This window comes from Xiphophorus maculatus, chromosome 5 (assembly GCF_002775205.1).
Source record: "Xiphophorus maculatus strain JP 163 A chromosome 5, X_maculatus-5.0-male, whole genome shotgun sequence".
NCBI classification, from domain to species: Eukaryota; Metazoa; Chordata; class Actinopteri; order Cyprinodontiformes; family Poeciliidae; genus Xiphophorus; species Xiphophorus maculatus.
The window spans coordinates 4,646,870-4,667,655 of NC_036447.1; the positions used below are offsets into that span (position 1 = coordinate 4,646,870).

The following is a 20,786-nucleotide window of genomic DNA, read 5'->3' on the forward strand; positions in this document are numbered from 1 at the left end:
TATTGCAGTTTTATGCTTACTGTATAGTTTATTATTCTTTTTTTTTTTTACATATTTAGCTTTGCATGGATCTGCATCCTATTCTATTCTTCTAATAAATGTAAAGCAAATAACAAGTTTAATAACTAAAAACTAGAGAATAATAATCCAACTGCATTCATTTTAATGACAAAAATGAGGCTAGCACTCTAAATAGCCTAGAATATAATAAAATCATGTTGGGTTTTTTTCATTGCTTGTCAGTGCAATTATACTGAAATTAGAAACGTTATGCTTAAAACCAAACCAGTGGCCAGGCAGACCTGATTGTTTTCTTTGTTTTAGCAGAGATTTGCTCTTTCTTTTAAACACATATATCTGCCAGTTAAAAGTTAAAAGAATATTGTGCAATGGAAAATAGAGACAAAAACAAACAACGCAGTCTTCCTTTGAGTTTAATGTGAAAGGATGATCTGATTATTTTTTACTTATGCTCCATCAAATATAGATTTCAGTCTAACAGTTAAATGGATCGCCTGTTAAAGGAATTGCCTTATAGCCCAGAGCCAATGCGAATGAAAGTTTGTAAAGACAAGTGGACATTATTCTCTTACCAGCAGACTAAGTGGGTTTAGCCAAATTACAGACTCACTTTGGCCCAATGTTTGACTAAAGCTATGAGTGACCTGAAAAACTCTGCTGCACATTAATCAGCATCAACGTCAAAGAATTAAAGAAAGTAGTGAAATCCAGTTTGGTTAAACAGAAACCATGTAGCTCTCAGCATCCAGCCTGCATGTCCTCTCCACCCTGCGGATAAATATTACGCTGCCAATGAGACTGACTCGCTATAAGAGAACAGGTGGTTCTGCACACATCTATAGATAAAAGCTCAGGCACACAATCACATTCAATGAAGTTGAATGAGGAGAGAATCTGACTCATTTCACAAAATGAGTGAAATGAGTCAGTTTAAATCATAAGAGTTGTTTAATTTCACATATTTTTATTACCAAAAATGAACTGCAACTAGAAAACATTATGTCTTTAATTTGCTGAAGTATTAAACTATCTTGAATACCACAATATATAGATATATCTTTTACTTTTTTTTGGTAATTTAACTGTGTTGTAGTTATGTAGTTGTAGTCAGTAGCTATGACTGAATATTGTGCACTGCATGTTTAAAAATGTGATTCTACACAATCCCAGCTTTTTATTTTCCCAGCTGGAATACTTTCCTCTCTCTTCCCACTCACTCAAGAAATAATTTAATCTATTAAACAATTCCACAAAGTATTGACTGAATTTTCTTAGCAGTTAAATCAAAACTGCTACAATTTGTTTTTTCAAGAATATTAGATTGGATCTGATATTTCTTTTGTTTTATTGAAATTCTGGACTCTCGTATTGCAGTGAGCAGTTACACCTCTGCAGCAGCAGGAGACTATTTTCAGGTCCAATAGACATAGAATAAAATAAAAGATTAAGCAACACCAGTAATGCAAAAAAAAACAAACAAAAATAAATTCCCTAAAATAATGGTCAGGTACTGGACAAAAAATTAATGAAGGATGTTGTTGCATTTTAATCAAAAACTCTAAAAATCTTCAGAAAGCCTGGAGAACTATGCTTGGAAGCATTGTAGAACATAGCATGAATGTTTGTTAGGTCATCTGACAGAATGCCACAAAACTCTTAATGAACTGTGGTTGACTTGGCAAATAACTGAGAATCAAATGAACAGAGATGCTCTAGTGTGGAAAACAACTGCTGTAATAATTCACACAGTCATAGAAACAAAGGCATACCGTTTGTGGGCGTGTTTTACAGCAATGTTTGCTCTGCCACTTCTTTTTGTTTCATTTATCTGGGACAAACTGACCCATTGACATTGACTTACACAAGCTATTAGCTGGAGCTTTTAAACCTGACCCAGACTGAGCCTCCTCTTCAGCCTGCAGAGGTTACTATTCTGCATTTTGATCCATTCCATAACATTTAAATGATCACCAGATTAAAGGCTCACTAACAGCAGCTTTTAACCCCCTCTTCACACAATTAACACATATTAAGGAATAAGGAGCCTATTGTCCAGACGCTTTGATCATCTTCACCTGTAAAGATTTAACCATCAAAAAAGAGCAAATGTTTCTAAATTTTTAATTTTTCTGTAAAGTTGCATGATTCTTTCTTTGCTTTCAGTGCATTACAATAATCACTGACTCATGCTGATCTGAACACTTTTCATGAAAAACTTTCATCCATGGTTCTGGAGGGAACCTCAGAATGTGACCACTGATAAAGTTAAGACTTATATAATAAATAAATAACACAAATGTGTAAACAAATAATCTAATACAAGTAAAAGGGATATAATGTACCTGCAAGTTGTAACTTTTATGCTCTGTAAGCTTCAGATTATCTTAATTTGTTGGACTAAAGTTCCTCTCAGGGATTCAGGATTGGGAAGTGTGGCTTAGTTAATGTTAGTGAATTAACTAGATTTTTAAAATTGAATCTCACTTTTTGATTGATGGAGAATATATATTGATTAATTATAATAAAGCAGAATTAAATCTATGACCATATTTCTTTACCAGAATTTGATAACAAGTTAGCTGTGCTAACCCTAAAGAACTAATCATAAACCTTAGTTCTGCTAATGCTAGAGCGCTATACCAACATGGTATTTAGCAGAAGCTAATGCTAAAGCATTAAAATCAGCCATATTGACACTCGCACTGCACAAACACAAAATCTTACAGAGTATTTTTGGTCTACACTTGAAATAAGACACAACTAGCTTACAGGAAACTTGTTTTAACTAAATAATTCCTTAGTATTGATGATAAAGTATTACTTCCACTGGCAGATTATTTCACTTCTAACATGGGAAAAACATCTTGTTATAAGTTAAATAATCTGCCAATGTAACTTTAATTTTTTCATAAATTCTATATGTACATATAACTTGCTAAAAAGTTACTTGCAAGTTAGTTTTGTCCTTTTTCTAGTGCTCTAAGATATTTGCACGAGAGACTATACAAAATTACTTAGTAAGATTTGCTGAATTTTGCAATGCACTGCCTGTTAATAACACAAAAAGTGTTTCAATGTTATTTTACGCAGGGCAGGATTCAGGTTGTTATTTTTATAGTTGTTGAGTTTTGCTAACTGTTGCTGATTTTGCCTAATTTAGTCAGAAAGCACACAGGACATCAATCAGAAATCAGGCCTGAGTGTGGCCAGAAAACTGGAGCCCATTAATAAATAAAACAATAATTTTAAAATGTGCCACATTTTGTCAGTTTATATTAGTCTTGTTTTAAAATTTGTTTGAGGAGCTATAACAAAAGAAATCATTAAAGGGCAAATACTTCTTTTACAGCTCTGCATTTAATGTGAAGGTTTAAACTGTAATATATAATCTCAGAAAAGATAAAGTTGTTGAAAAAAACATTAAGTGTTTTCCTCATTTATTGTATAGTAATAAATTGATTTACAGTACAGCAGGATAAGGATAGAAACGTCTGGCTCGTCTCGAAGGTCATCAGCATACAAGGTCAAATGGGTCTCAGTGCTGCCAACTCTAATGCCCTTAATGTCTAATACCTCTTAATTGAGTTTGCTCAGGACTCTAATGCTCAGTGGACAGTGGATTGACTTGGCGAAATGCACATCCTACAGGGAATAATTTGGAGTTATTCCAACATGAGACCATCAAAGGCTCCAGATCTGCAAACTGTCTTTTTAAGAGATAAAACTAAATTACAGCGGAAATCATTACCAATTCCCCACGTAATTGTTGAGATTTAGTTTTCTAAAACAAACAACAACAAAATAAAAGTGTGGTCCTACTCGTTGAAGATGAGATCTGGGGCAAAGTAGAGCATCTGACCATTGGTGTGTTTGTAGGAGCGCCAACTGAGGCAGAAGGAGGACAGACACATCCATGAGTACTGGATCAGGGTGATTTGGTCCTCAATGGGCAGGCCCCGGAAACCTAGCACACAAACACCATAATACACACATCATAGGGCAACGTCTCGTTTAAAGGAAGCAGAGATCACTTAAAAATGAGTTTAAAACATTTGGAAAACCTAATTTAATACACAGTTTGTATGTGTGTTTATTTAAGTTACTGCATTACACACTGTTTATCTTTGCTAAAGTGTACCAGCGTTTGCTTTGACAAGATACCCAGTGACAAGTATTCACCCATTCTTTTTTTTTATGCAAATCCCACAAGGCCTCTGGTTATTGGCGCTTTGTGTATGAAGCTCCAAAAATAGTCAAAGAGGAAAGTTGCCAAACTCTCAATCAAACTCTGGCAAGGATCTCCTTCTCATGCAGAAACGTAGGCCAACTGAGGACGCACAAGTGACTTATAGCGGCTGAGGGAATATTTCCATCTAATTACATGACAATCTGCATTTATTTGAGGGGGTTTGTGAAAAAGGTTTGTCGAATGGCTTGAAGGCATTTAAAATTATTACTTTCAAATTTTTCTTGAAGTGTAGAAAGTGTAACAGTTTTAAAAAGCAGCTGGGTTTTCAATAATGCAGCACTAACATCCTGAACAGATCAAGTGTAGGAGAAACACACATTGTTGGCAATGACATAACTGGTTCATGCTCCTCTGTGTTTGAGGAGAGGGCAGAGAGTCTGCTCTCTCTGAACCGAGGGCAGACTGTGGCATATCTGAAAGTCGAAGGTACTCATTTTGACCCTTCTGTCTGGCTTCTATTTATACTTCCGGATATAGCAAGCAGACACCATTGGAGGTATCAAATATTTGCAATACAGCAAATTAAACATGCTCAAAGACCTACCTGTGATGAACCTTTCCATACATACGCCACTGACTGGGATTTTAGAGGAAAATGTTTATCTCTTTCCAAACATTTTTCTCATTCTAGGTTGCGGTTTTATCCATAAAATTGAATAAGATCTTCCACACAGACAATGGCCATGTAAATGAGTTCTGTTTGGAAAGCCTAATCCTGATTCTATTTAACGGTAAAATAGGATTCATTTATAATCTTGTTGAGCCTTTGAAGAATATTTTCCTGACCTAATATTCAAAATTGAAATTGTGGACTCTGATAAAACTAGCAGTGCTGCATCTTTAATGGATAACAAGAAAAGATCTGGGAATTTAATTTTTTATACAGAGATGCAAAGGTTTTCAACTTTTCTGCATTTTATCACATTATCACCACAAACCCAAAAGTAATTTAGAGAGGCTTTAAATTATAGACCAATATGAAGTGGTGCATAATTATGACTTGGAAGGAAAATAGTACATGGTTTCCAAAAGACAGTTCCTTTTAAATGGATACCTGTAAACAAAATTCAGTCCATCTTTTCACCTTTATAAGTCACCAAATTTTGAGCAGACTTTTAAAATGTCACAAAAAGGAAAAGCCTCTCCTTGGGCTGCCACCTTATCGTGGTGGAGGGGTTTGAGTGCCCCAATGATTGTAGGAGCTATGCTGTCTGGGGCTTCATGCCCCTGGTAGGGTCACCCAAGTCAGACAGGTCCTTAGTGAGGGACCAGACAAAGCGCAGCCCGAAGACCTCGATGACGAACGGCAGCATTGGACTTCGTGTTCCCTCGCCCGGACGCAGGTCACCGGGGCCCCACTCTGGAGGGAGGACATGATGGCGAGCGCCTGGTGGCCGGGCTTTTTCCCATGGAGCCTGGCCAGGCTTAGCCTGAAGAGGAAACATTGGTCCCCCCTCCCATGGGCCCACCATCCGTGAGAGGGGCCAAAGGGGTCGGGTGCAGTGTGTGATGGGTGGACGAGAGGGTAGCCTCCCTCCGCCTATGGGTGGGGGGACAGGTCCTGACTGTCGTTTGTGCTTATGGGCCGAACAATAGTTCAGATTACATTACCCACCCTTCTTGGAGTCCTTAGAGGGGGTACTGGAGAGTGCCCCTCCTGGGGATTCCCTTGTTCTGCTGGGGGACTTCAATGCTCACGTGGGCAATGACAGTGAGACCTGGAGGGGCGTGGTTGGGAGGAACGGCCAGCCCCATCTGAACTCGAGCGGTGTTCTGTTGTTGGACTTCTGTGCTCGTCACGGATTAGCCCTAACGAACACCATGTTCAGGCATAAGGGTGTCCATATGTGCACTTGGCACCAGAACACCCTAGGCCGCAGTTCGATGATCGACTTTGTCATCGTTTCTTTGGATCTGCAGCCGTATGTCTTGGACACTCGGGTGAAGAGAGGTGCGGAGCTGTCCACTGACCACTACCTGGGGGAGAGTTGGCTCCGGTGGTGGGGGAGGATGCTGGTCAGACCTGGCAGGCCCAAACGTGTTGTGAGGGTCTGCTGGGAACGTCTGGCAGAATCCCCTGTGAGGCGGAGCTTTTACTCAGTTCTCCGGCAGAACTTCAAACACGATCTGGGGGAGGTGGGGGACATTGAGTCTGAGTGGACCATGTTCCGTGCCTCCAATGTCGAGGCGGCTGATCGGGGCTGTGGCCACAAGGTTGTCAGTGCCTGTCGCGGAGGCAACCCTCGAACCCGTTGGTGGACACCTTCGGTGAGGGATGCTGTCAGGCTGAAGAAGGAGTCCTATCGGGCCTTTTTGGCCTGGGGGACTCCGGAAGCAGCTGATGAGTACTGGCAGGTGAAGCAGCATGCTTCACCTGGTTGCTGAGGCAAAAACTCGGGCGTGGAAGGAGTTTGGAGAGGCCATGGAGAAAGACTTCCGTACGGCTTCGAGGCGATTCTGATCCACCATCCGGCATCTCAGGAGGGGGAAGCAGTACAGGACCAACACAGTTTACAGTGAGGATGGTGTGCTGCTGACCTCAACCCGGGATGTTGTGGGCCGGTGGACAGGATACTTTGAAGACCTTCTCAATCCCACCAACATGCCTTCCATTGAGGAAGCTGAACCTGGGGATTCTGGGTTGGGCTCTCTAATCTCTGGGGACGAGGTCACCGAGGTGGTTAAAAAGCTCCTCGGTGGCAAGGCCCCGGGGGTGGATGAGATCCGCCCAGAGTTCCTTAAGGCTCTCAATGTTGTAGGATTGTGTTGGCTGACGTGACTCTGCTATATCGCATGGACATTGGGGGCAGTTCCCCTGGATTGCAGACTGGGTGGTGGTCCCCCTGTTCAAAAAGGGGGACCAGAGGGTGTGCTCCAATTATAGAGGGGTCACACTCTTAAGCCTCCCTGGCAAGGTCTATTCAGGGGTCCTGGAGAGGAGGGTCCATCAGATAGTCGAACCTCGGATTCAGGAAGAGCAGTGTGGTTTTTGTCCTGGTTGTGGAACACTGGACCAGCTCTACACCCTCAGCAGGGTCCTGGAGGGTGCATGGAAGTTCGCCCAACCACTCTACATGTGTTTTGTGGACTTGGAGAAGGCGTTTGACCGTGTCCCTCGGGGAACCCTGTGGGGAGTCCTCCGGGAGTATGGGGTACCGGGCCCTTTGATACGGGCTGTCAGGTCCCTGTATGACCGGTGTCAGAGTCTGGTCCGTATTGCCGGCAGTAAGTCGGGCTCGTTTCCGGTGAGAGTTGGACTCCGCCAGGGCTGCTCTTAGTCACTGATTCTGTTCATTACTTTTATGGACAGAATTTCTAGGTGCAGCCAAGGTTTTGAGGGGATCTGATTTGGTGGCCTTAGGATCGCATTTCTGCTTTTTGTGGATGATGTGGTCCTATTGGCTTCATCAGGCTGTTATCTGCAACTCTTGCTGGAGCGGTACGCAGTCGAGTGTGAAGCGGCCGGGATGAGGATCAGTGCCTCCAAATCCGAGGCCATGGTCTTGAGCTGGAAAAGGGTAGAGTGCCTTCTCCGGGTCTGGTGGGTGTCCTGCCCCAAGTGGAGGAGTTCAAGTATCTCGGGATCTTGTTCATGAATGAGGGAAGAAGGGAGCGGGAGATCGACAGGCGGATTGGCGCAGCGTCTGCCGTCAAGCGGGCGCTGTACCGGTCCGTCGTGGTGAAGAGAGAGCTGAACCAAAAAGCGAAACTCTCAATTTACCGGTCGATCTACGTTCCCACCCTCATCTATGGTCATGAGCTTTGGGTCATGACCGAAAGAACGAGATCGCGGATACAAGCGGCAGAAATGGGTTTTCTCCATAAGTTGTCTGGACTCTCCCTTAGAGATAGGGTGAGAAGCTCAGTCATCCTGGAGGGACTCAGAGTAGAGCCGCTGCTCCTTCACGTCGAGAGGAGCCAGTTGAGGCTCGGGCATCTGGTCAGGATGCCTCCTGGACGCCTCCCTGGTGAGGTGTTCCGGGCACGTCCCACCGGGAGGAGGCCCCGGGGAAGACCCAGGACACGCTGGAGGGACTATGTCTCTCGGTTGGCCTGGGAACGCCTCGGGATCCCCCCGGAGGAGCTGGAACAACTGGCTGGGGAGAGGGAAGTCTGGGCCTCCCTTCTGAAGCTGCTACCCCCGCGACCCGACCCCGGATAAGCGGAAGAAGATGGATGGATGGATGGACAAAAGGGAAAAAGAGAAGAAATGGCAAATTAAGTGTATTTCCATCTACTGGCTCGGAGTGAATCAACCAGGTAAGGCGTAATTTCTTCAGATGTTTATGTTTCGGATGACTCTAATAAGCAGGAAGTAGTGGTTCAGCATGAACCACACATTACAGAAATATGGAGAGAGGTTTTCAGCTATGTTTAGCTATCGGACAAGTTGTAATTGTAACACTGTCTGGAGATGTATAGAAAGAAATTAAATTCTAATGATTCTTACAGCAGAAACATCTGATCAGTCATGTGAGGTAAATGTTCGAGATTATTCAATAACTTTCCCCTTTAACGCATCAACTCTTTTTCAAAAAAGTCAAAACAAACCCTGAAGTGAGCATTAAAACCTTTTGCGGAATTGAGAAAGTTTTTTTTCTCATGCTTTTCTAATGCGATACTTCAAAATACACCGGAAAATTGCTGATGTGGAAACACAGCTTTTGTTGTGTACAAGCAATATAGGTGACACTGTCAATATGTAAAAGAAGACGAAGAAGAGGGTCTGGTCACATGAGTCCGACACTGATTTGTTTGGCCTACGTGCAAAATGTAACGTCTGGTAGAAAACTAACATTCTCCCTAGTCAACCATGGCGGTGGCAGCAGCATGCTTTGGGTAAGAGCTTGAAATAATGGATTAAGTCAATATTTATTAATGTATTAGAAGACCTAAATCCCATGGAGGAGCTCTGGCAACATTGAAATCTCTAATAACAAATGCTCTTCATGCACTCTGACTGAGATTGAGCTGTTTTGCAAAGAGAAATGGGCAAAACATTTCAGTCTCAATTTTCAAAGCTGGTAAAGATGCAGCCTGAAATACTTAGAGCTGCATCAGAAACAACGGTTGTTTCCACAAAGTATTGGCTCAGGAGGGATCGACGCAATGCATGTCAAACTACTTAAGACTTTTCTTTGTGGAAGCACTTAAATACAATGCATTATTTTTCTTCCACTTTACAATTATTTAATAGTTTGCCTATATATGCCTCTGTATCACATTCCAATAAAATATATTGAACTTTGGGATCTTGCAATCCCAAAGTTACCTAAGAAGGTAAGACATTTTATCTCTTATATGATTTCTTTATTTGATGGATTCATAAAAAAAGTAATTTCACGCTTTAATAGTAGTAATAAACTATTTAATTTCATGAGCCAATGTTAACCAGGTATAAAGCTGCAGTATGTAACTTTTAGAAAGAATATATTTTTACATATTTGCTGAAACTGTCACCATGTCATGACAGTATGATATGAGACAAATCTGGGGGAAAATGTTATCTTATTCATCTCCTCCCTGAGCTGCTATTGTTATCTGAACAAATGCAATGTTCCCGACCCAAAACAACCAATCAGAGCCAGGAGGAGGGTCTTAGCGCTGTCAATCAACTTCACGTACTTACTGCTCAATTAAAGGCAGAACCAACCTACTGTTACAGGACACCCATTTATTTGCTGTCATCAATGGCCATGCCAGCTATCTTTAATATTTATGACATTCTCTGCATAGCAAAAAGCAAACGGGGGAGGAAAAGGGGGATGAGCAGCGCCACACAGAGGGTGACTGACAGCACTATGACCCTCCTCCTGGCTATGATTGGTTATTTCTAGTTAGTACTAAAAGATAGAGGAACTTGATTTTTTTCACAGATTATCTGTCTTATAACAAACTGTCACAAATTGGTGACAGTTTCAACAAATATGGAAAAAGTATTTTTTTTAATAAAAGTTACATACTGCAGCTTCAATGGCACATTTTAATCAGGATCGATAACATTTTTCCCCTCTTGGGGAAATATTTTTAGAACACATTTATTAAATGCATCTAAATCATCCTATAATCCAAAATCTGCATGTATTTGTTTTAAAAAAAAAAATCTAAATACATCAAATTGGGAGATTTTCTAAAAATATCTTTGAGCACTTTTTGAATCTTTTTTTCTAATCCCTGCACAAAAGCAGCATTTAGACCTCTGCTGGTCACTAACCTGGAAGTACTTTGGCCCACTTCACCATGCGTACCATCTGCTTTCCAGCCAGGCGGTTGAGACTGGACAGCAGGTGGTCAGTTGTGTCCGGCTGTGCGTTGTCATAGCCAGAGTACACCTCTTCGGGCTCGATCAGCTCCAGCACGCTGCAGATGGAGGGCGGCAGAAAAGGTGTGACCACCCCAGGCCCGTGGGGCACCAGGGCATTGGCAGCGCTGGCAGTCAGCTCCTTCTCTGAGGACAGGTAGCCGCCTCCAACGCCACCTGTGGCAATCTGGGCATCTTTGGAGCTCTGCAGGTCCTCGTTAACTCCCTTCAGTTTTAACTTTTTAGACTTCCGTGCTGTGGGGAACAAAACAACCATATTAACGGAGAATTTATGGCTACATTTCTTAAAGCTGCAATGTGTAACTTTTATAAAATATATTTTTTTTACATATTTGTTTTGTGACAGTTTGTAATGAGATAAACTGCAAATAGATCGATCTCCAGAAATGCACAGCTCCTGATCAAAAACAACAAATCAGAGACAGGAGTAATGTCTTTGCGCTGTCAATCATCGTCATGTACTCGCTGTTCTAATTCTAAGGAGAAACAACTTTCGTAACAGGACAACTGTTTATCTGTCCCCATTGGCCATGCTAACTAACTTAGCATTCATTACAGGATCTGCTATATGGGAAGAAGCTGCACACCAGGATGATTGACAGTGCTAAGACCCACCTCCTAGCTCTGATTGGTTGTTTCTAGTTAGCACTGGGAGAAGTTAGAGGAGCTTGATTTTCTTCACAGATTATTTATGTCATACTTTACTGTCATGACATGGAAACAGTTTCAACAAATATTTAAAATAATATTTTTCATAACTGTTACATACTGCAGCTTTAATCTGGAATTATGAGATCACAGCTATTTAGGAAGCAGAGACGTAAAAAGAAACATCCAAATATCAATAAACATGACTTTTTTTTTTGTGGAACTTTTTAATTTTACTTATCACATAAAGTACATATTCCAGGAAAGGATTCAATGTTTCTTAAAATAATTCAGTTTTGCTTGACCTCATGTGATTTTATGGACAGCCTGGTCATATTTGAAAATATATTTTTTTGGAAAATATATTCATAAAATGCAACAATAGCTGAATCTCGACTTTCACTCCGCACATATTTTCCAGCTCTCATTAATAAGAACATTAGCTTGTTAAAATTATCAATAAAAAAGCTTATATTAAATCCCCTGGAGTCAAATTAATTATCTATTTTAATGTCAGCTCATGATTAAAGTACATAAGTTTTCAATATATTTTGAACTCTATTTTGCTCCATAATTGAATTTATTAAGTTTAAGCTCTGTTATCGTGTATCAATAAAATACACCCACCAATTAAATCAGTGGAGGAACTGTGCAATTCTGGCACTCACACATTTTACAATACAGGTATAATAAATGAGTAGTATTTTGGTCTTTAAGTGTAATGGTAATGTGATTGTTTCACTGATTACTTTTCACGTATGAGACAAAGTGAGTTTATTTCACTGTATTTTCACAAATTTTTCACTGAGGAATGTCACAGCTAGAGAAGGATTTCCAATAATCCTGAATGTCCAGACCTGGTTAAAATCTCAAAATAAAAAAACAAACCCACAAAAAAACAAACCAGACATTTAGGAGATGCTTTATATCCACCATAAGTCTGAGTTAGAGTTTTTTTTTTTTTTTACAATAAAAATATAATTAAAAAAAGCTATTTGAGCACATTACTATTTCTCATTCAACTTTTTAACTGCTGCAGTAATCACAATATATATTATTACAAAAACTTTGTTGAGATTTTTAGTTTGTTTATCTTTTTATTTGCAACTTGAAACCTATTCAATGGACTAAAAAGCTGCTAAAATGATGGAATATAGACACATTCATCATCCGCTTTAAGCTTTCATAATGACTCATACGTTTCATCAGCTCCTGTTTTATCCTCATCTATCACCTCAGTTGGAAACTGACCTCTGTGTCTTGTGTTTATTTAACTCAGCAGTCATGTGTTGTTATTCAGACTTTATTCTGAATCATGAGAGTTAATTTATGAAATATTTTATTATTGGTAGTTCCTGAACGTTCAAACAGTGACTGGTGGTATAATACCAGGAGAACTCTAGCGATATACTGTCATCTGATAGTTTAATTGTTAAATAATTGACAATATAGTGTTACTTCTGACCCTGTTGCATTTTTAACATTAATTACAAAAGCTTTGTTATGACTGACTGGGACAACATTGAAACCAATCATGTTGTTGGTATTGGTTTTCTGCTTCAGAACCCACTTTAACACTCTTCTTTCTTTGTGTACAATAACTAATAGCTTTAAGATGGTTTAGGTTTTCTAGAGTCATTACTGGTAAATCTACTCTAGAAAGATTCCTCTAAAAAATGCCTATTTTTTTTTTTTTAATTCTTTGTTTGGGAGGATGCTCAGTATTTCTTACTGCTTGATTATCACCAGCGTTTTTTTCTCTTTTTTTCCATTTATCTCCCAGTCAATCTCTCCAGTTTTTCACGATTCCATGATCTCAGAAATTCACACAAAATCAACAAATTCCCAAATTTTTCCGCGCCAATGGATGCTAATATGAGTTTATTGCTAATTTTCTGTAAAATTGTAAAAAAGAACAAAATTTAAGAGACTGCAGGTGGCAGTATTTCTTACGTTTACTACACCGCTCCCTCAACTTGACTTGATATCAAGTAATAGATCGATATGGTAACAGAAACCCAGCTATTCTTTAAAGAATGAAAATGTTTGTTTTTTTTTTTGCTCATCCTTTTTCTTCTTTATGTAGACTTTGGAATAGGTTTAGTCGTATTTCTAATATATCACTGCAAAATCAGTGATTTTGATTGCAAAAAAAATCACAATAAATTGCAAAATCTTGAAGGGATTGCCTCGCTTATACTCGAATGCCAACCTTATTGGATGTGTTTTATTAAAGAAAGACTCTCCATGGAGGTAAAGAGAAAGAGTTACACTATTATTAGAGCCTTTTCAGAGATTTTAACAAGTGAGAATATTATAGAGCAACAAAAACAGAGCTGAGTACCAGAAAAGGAGTGAGTTTGTCTACTTGGTATTAGTATAAAAAAAAATCTAATCCATTCACTACTACAGTTAAATGAATTATTGTAATATTTTACCAAATGTTTATTTAAATGTAATTGCAGCTGCAACAGTAAAATAAACAGATTTTTTTCTAATTCCCTCCCAGTTCTACAACAGAGTAATAGGGCCACACTAAGAAAATAGAAAACATAAAATTGCAAGAATAAAGTCGTACAAGAATAAAGTAGAAAAATACGAGAATAAAGTTGAAATGAAGTCATGATTTTACAACTTTATTCTTGAAATATTAATACTTTATTCTTATATTGTAACTATATTCTTCTATTATTTCAACTTTATTATTCCAAGACTTTGTTCTTGTAATATTATGACGTCTTTCTTGTAATATTATGATTTTGTTCTCATAATTTTATTCATTTTTCTTTCTATGGCCCCAACACACCATCATAGGACTCTTTTCAAGCAGTGTAATTTTGACTAAAACACAACACTGAGCCTTCATCAGAACATGAAATACAGTAGACGTGATTTAAACTCATGAACATCTAATGACTCAGCATCTCTAGGCCTCCTGTGACTACAGCCAGACCTACTTTTCCAAATCTATCACTCCCTATAAACAGACTCACGCTTCCTCAGGTGTTGACATGTGACAGAGCAAATCTGGAATTTCAAGCAGCTCACCTCCAAGGTTCATCCCAGCCTGAAGACACTTCCGTACACGACAGGCTGGGCAGTTTTTCCTTCGGATCTTATCAATGATGCAGTCATTTCTGCCAGCGCACAGGTAGTTGTGCTGACCTGAAAGCATAAGCAGACCTTATGAATTTGGAGCCTCACATGATGCATCAAAGGAAAAAAAAAATGGTATTTGACAATCATGGAGAAGAATCACCTTGAATAATAATTTTAAAAAAGAAGTAAATTATCTGAAAATTCATAAACATCCTGGTGAAAATTAAATGAATTAGTTATTTTTCTCGTGCTATCAACCATATATGACTGTTAGTGCATTGTACAGTAAATAGCATGAGGGATTTGGTGGAAGCAGGGCACTGGCTGCAGCTCGGCTATTTCTGACAGTGATGCTAACATGGCGAGAATCCCTCCTGCCTCCTGCCTAGCCCTTAGCGAAACCCAATGATCTCCCATTGCAGAGTGCTTCCTTCCGCTCCACTAGCTCTTCACTGTACAGCTCCCCTCCTCCTCCTCCTCTTTTCACTCGTCTTCTCCTCTATAACTGCGTCTCAATCCCTTTTTTCCCACATGTCCGCCAGCCTCTGAGCACCGTACACCCACACACAGGCATGCTCCTGCCTATGCACAAACACAGTCATTCACTCACAAATGCACGCATGCATGAAGACACACACACATGTATAGATATTTTTTTATATTTGAAATAAAACACACATTCAAAAAACAACACAGCGCTGGCTCAGACTGAATGACACGCAGAGGCATTGTGACCTCAGTGACCCCCAATGCAATGTTTACTTTCCCCAGGCTTTTAGTTGACATTGTGTTAATATAATGTTGTATAAATGTGTCCATGCTCATAAGTACCTTCCTGTGTGCTTATTTCATAACTTACAAGATTTTCGCACTGACTGAATGTCATGTATGAGCATGTTTGTTTGTTTACTTGCAGTTATCTGCAAAGAAGACATTCTGTGACTTATCCTTACAATCTACATCATGGGATTTATGTTTTTCGTGTACAGGACGGACCAGAAGTTGTTTTCTGAGCTAGCAGGAGCAGTGCGCAGTGTGTCTGTCTGGCTGCTGCCAAAAGCCAAGGAACCGAGCTGCAGGAGGAGAGGCAGCAGCTGTAGCCCCACCACTATTTCTGGCTAAATCACATGACCGTTACATAAGCCCATTTTTCTTGCTCTAAAAAACAGTAAACTGCGACACAGGAAACACAACGGAGCCATATCCTTCCCCACCTCCCTCCTGCTCACATAGAAACACATGCACTTGGATAGGCCAGGATGGGAATTCTGAAAAACTCCAAAGCTTTCCAACTGAATTTGCTCACTCCTGTGAGTCTTGTCAATTACTGTCAGAGTGAAACACACTTGAAGAGGCCTAGTCAAACTGTGCCGCTTTGGATGGATGTGCGTTCGGCAGTGGGTGTATCTGAGAGGGAGAGAATTTGTTTATTTATTCACTGTTTGCATGCACTCACACAGCCTGTTTACCTCTGAATATATGCATTTACCTATCAATCCTGCAAGTGGCAGGGTTACAGGCAAGAGTAACTTTTTCAGTCTTACTCTAGGAAAATGAAGAAAATTGATTTTTAGGATTACAATATCAGATTTTATACTTGCAATTTAATGTACACATTATTCTTCTAAATATTATCTCTATTTCTAGAGATGATATTAATATCTGTTTTGGTCCCAAAATTTAAAACAAATTCTAGGTCTGGTATTGTGACAATGTACCCAATCCACATTCAGTCAAATTCAAATGCTTCATTAATTATTTTATGTTTTTTAGAATTCCCAACTGCACTTTCTGAACCATTTCAAAGAAGGTTTTTTTTCTATTTATTTTTACATGTTTCGCTAAAATAGTCAACTTGTTGTTTTTGTCAATTTCTTGATTATTTATTGTACTTTGGCTGTTATCCTCCTTATTGCACTGACTGAACAAATTAAAGTTGTTTTTACATGTTTCACCAATCTTGTGAAGCTGTTGATGTATTAAAGGGTGCTGAACTGGTCCAGAGTTACAAAATCAATTTGAAATTAAGTACATTTATGTCTGTGTTTTAAAAAATAAATGTTTTAGGTCATTTCAGCTGTTTTTCTGTATCGGATTGGGATCGGCCGATACTGAACCTCAGATATCTGAATCGGTAACCTCATGGTTATTCCACTAAATATAAATTTCTGAACTTTTCCTGAGCTAAAACATTAGTATTGTTGTTTTTCAATGAATATGAACTTGTTTTCTTTGCATTATTTGAGGTCTGAAAGCACTGCATCTTTGTCGTTATTTTGACCATTTCTCATTTTCTGCAAATAAATACTAAATTTTTGCTTGGAATTTTGGAAACATGTTGTCAGTATTTCATAGAATAAAAGAAGAATGTTCATTTTACTTAAACATATACCTAAAATCAAAGAAACTGATCTCTTAATTTTTTCCAGAGCTTTATATATATGGGTTGGACAATAACAGGTTTATATCAGTTGATATCGATGATTATTGATTAAGGTTTTGTTTTATATCTCTTAAATACTACCAAACTAGTGACATGACCTTCCCTGTTTGATGCAGTTTCCTCTCAAGATGTTGGACATATTTTTCTCCGTTTGCTCCACGCTGTTGTTTTTTATTTTTAAGAGGTTATGAGGCATGATGGCTGAACCCTAAACTGCTGCTGCACAAGTTATTCAACAGATTGTTGCTAAGCAACCAAAGATAGAGTGAGTTAGTTGATGCCACTAACCTAGCTTAGCTGGCAGAGAGAGGTTGAGCAACTAAAGCCTTTTCTCTGGCTACATCCCCCAGAATGCCATGCGGTCCTGGATCAGAATTTAGTGAAATTATTGAATTGATTATGTGTGTGTCTCTTGCAGTACATACTGCTATTGATTTATTGTTCAGCATTAGGTTCAAAACTCTGTGAAAAAACAATTACCAGGGCTGGCTCTCCTCAGGGATGTGTTTTATCTTCATTGTTTTTTATTCTGTACACAAACTCCTGCAGAACTTTCACAAACAGACATTTAATTAAATATGCTGACGACACAACCCTGGTCCAAAGAGGAGCATGGACCAGTCCTGGAGTTCTTCATTACTTGGTGCAAAAAAATTCTAACTATTTCAGAACATGACAAAAACAAAACAAATGACTATAGACTTCAAGAAGCTTCAGTCATTTTTCCACAAGCACCTGGGCGAGGTTCTGGACTGTCAACTAAACTAAGACTCATGGACTGACTTTATCAGCCCCAAGGCTTAGCAGAGACTGTACTTTCTAAATAAACTGGGCTCTTCAGACTCAATAACTCAATAATTTTAATATTTTATTCTGCTTTTATTGAGAGTATCTCAACCTTTTGTAACACCTGATGGTTTGGGAATGCTACAGAGGCTCAGAAGAAATCATTGAGAAGTATAGTGACCACAACCAGCAAATTTTGCCAAGCATGAAAAAATATACTTGGACAGAGTTTTGGGGAAGGAATAAATCCTCATAAAGACAATAAACACCATGTAAGATCCTCATTTGAGCTGCTTCTTTCAGGACAAAGGTACTGCCATTATCTATTCTTAAAAAAACTTGACAAATTTTTATTTCATACCCCAAGAGATTAAATCATTAAACAGTAAAAAGGTACCATAATGCCATTGTAAGGATTAATGTATGTGTAATTTCTCATGTAAATGCCTGCTAGCAATATTTTCTTTATCAATGTTAGGAAATTATTGACTTAACACAAGCTCCTAGGTCTTACTGAAAAGTTACTTGTAGGTTACCTACACTAAAAACTAGACAAAAATACTTGGCAAGACTTTGTGTTTCTGAAGTGCAGTCAACCATTGAGCTCTACTTCAATGTATGATGTAAGAAAGCTACATCAGAAAAGGTAATCCTAATCTCCATCAAATAACTGAAAAGAAAACAAAGCACCATAATGCATGTGATCAAAAATAAAATTAGTTTTTCTGGAAACCGAGAGGGCCCTCGTTTATGAAGATGAAATTGTTTTAATCTTCCAGCTTTTGAGCGTATTACCAAATCTTATAAGAAATCAAGACAGGAGTTCACTCACATCTACTTCTAACTAATGTTCTCACAATCTGGCAGAAGCCTAATGAGTAATCCATGTTGTCTGTCAGCTGCAGCATACATCAGTTATGAGAACATTCATCTAAAAACGAAACACAATACGGTGTCCCACACAGAGAGTCCACTTTAACTACTATAATCTGCGCTGTGATTTCACATTGTTCAGATAAAATACAACAGATTTACCAAGAAATGTTGAGCCTCAACCAGAAACATGCAAATGCAGAAATAGCCACATGCAACTGATCAAAGACATACGTGGAAATGAATGACAACAACGTTAATGTAAGTCTAAAAACGGATTTGGCATTGGGCACAAATATGACTGTAGCTTTGAGCTGGCACTACTGACATGAGATGGCTTAAGATATATTTTAGGCACGTGTCACCGTATGTGTGGAAGAGGATTCAAGGAAAGAAGACATGTTGGAGATGCAAAGGTCCTGAAAATTGCTGCCATGTCGATGTACTGCTACTTTATTTAATTGGACATAAACAGCCACAAAATAAGGACAATGTTTTCATGCCTAGCAATATCACAGTAGCAACATAACATAAACAATCTTTACTCCAATTTGTTTACTAGTTTATTCTCGTCTACAATATATAAAGGCTAAGGTTTTTCCATTTTGCTTTACCTGCACTACATGAAATGCATCTAGTCATCATTTCAGCCTCAGTGTGACAGGCGAGAATGTGAAATACAAAAACATTCAATGGCTCTCATACACCACTTCCAAAAAGATTTAATTTCCAAAATATGTATCTTTAATTTGAAGAAAGGAATTAGGAGTATCTCTGTTTTTTTCTCCTTTCTTCCACCAAGATTATATAATACATCCTAAAGTATATCTTTAGAGCACAACATAACATGCTATTTTACTGCATTCGAACTGTGTCTTTAAAGTAGATAAAAAAATGTAGCTTGAGTTTCAATAAAAACATCCGGTTGGTGCAGCTGATTTGGTTCCAGAGTAAAGGTGTAACCCACACTGATGTCAAAGAACAAAAGGATCACCGGGGAACAGGAAGAGATGCAGGTCAGATTATATCCACCAGAGAGACTCGTGGGTCGGTCCAGGTTAGAGGAACTGACGGCATGGAGGAAGCAGCGTTATGTTGTATCACTGCTTCTGAATCAAACATGGCAGACGTAAAGTGATCGCCAGCTTCAAATCTTTTCAGTTTAACTCTTTCTTTTTGATGAAAAAATACTTGTTTCATTGGCAGATTATTTCATGTATAATAAGACATTTTCCCATGTTATAAGGGAAATAATCTGCCAATTGAACTAATACTTTATTAGGGTATTAGATACTGAAATCCAGATCCTATATCTTACTGAAAAATTACTTGTAAGTTAATTTTGTTTTATTTCAAGTGTACCAAGATATTTGCCCTAGAAACTAGACCAAAAATACTAAAGAATTTGTTTTTTCAGTGCACATAAATAAACTGAATTGAATTAAAGCTAAAATGGAAGTAATTTTACTTGGTCCCAATCATTTCTTTTCCTGGAAAATTACAAATGTCTGATTTAGTAATGTCACACAATATATTGTTAATCTAACCTTCAATCACGGAAAGTTTTTTAGGAATATTCAAGTTTTTTTCTTGTAACTATGTGACATTAGTCAAGAAATTCTGTTTTTTGTGTGTGTGAATATTTACTCCTCTATGGTAACATTTCTTTCTTTTAACCATCGGACCTCATGCACATTTTCTTATTCACCTTTCCTCCAGAAAACCTGGACAACCACTACGCAAGACAAATTTCAAAGATTATTTAAAAAGTAATGCAGCTTGAAAGAACAGTACATAAAATTTAAAGAGCATGTCATTACTGTAGGCCCACTTTAAGACACACATTTGTCTTAAACTCCTCCTGAAGCCTTTGACTTTCTTCAAACTTAACAGCTTTGAGATTTACAAACTAACAGGGAGAGTGGTGGCATGTTGTGCACGCTTTCTATTCAAACAATATTTGATGTGAGACAAGTTAAGAGCAGGGATCCAGATATCTCTGTTAGATAAATGGCTCTTTTCCAGCTGCTGTCACGTGAGCGTCCTGCACACACAACCGGAAGAGCTTAGGCAGCAGTGGGAGGCTTCTTACAGTCCAATCCAGCGCAGAAAATCACCTTATTGGACGGCTGAGCTGCCGTTCAAGCAGAAACTGTTCTGGTGTCCTCAGACGACCTTTTATGCAGAGCCAGTTCAAAGCTGGATTGACACAAGTGCCATGGAAACCGCAGCCCAGCCAGACTGTAGAACCAAACGAGCCCATAACAAAGTTCAATATATCTGATATTAGCGTTGGTTTGAGCAGAAGGAGCTAAAAGCAGGGTCTGGTGTTATTATGAAGAGCA

The 20,786-nt window shown here is 38.9% G+C and overlaps 1 protein-coding gene across 1 annotated transcript in view; it reads right to left on the bottom strand.

The window, feature by feature from the left end:
* Positions 1–20,786, bottom strand: part of nr3c2 (nuclear receptor subfamily 3 group C member 2) — a 103,125-nt gene that overhangs the window by 23,160 nt on the left and 59,179 nt on the right. Inside the window, exons 4-6 of the mRNA XM_005810711.2 lie at positions 14,289–14,405; positions 10,485–10,826; positions 3,841–3,985 (exon numbers count right to left, since the gene is read on the bottom strand). Of these exons, the coding sequence (XP_005810768.1) occupies positions 3,841–3,985; positions 10,485–10,826; positions 14,289–14,405 (604 nt within the window). The remainder of the gene's footprint in view (positions 1–3,840; positions 3,986–10,484; positions 10,827–14,288; positions 14,406–20,786) is intronic.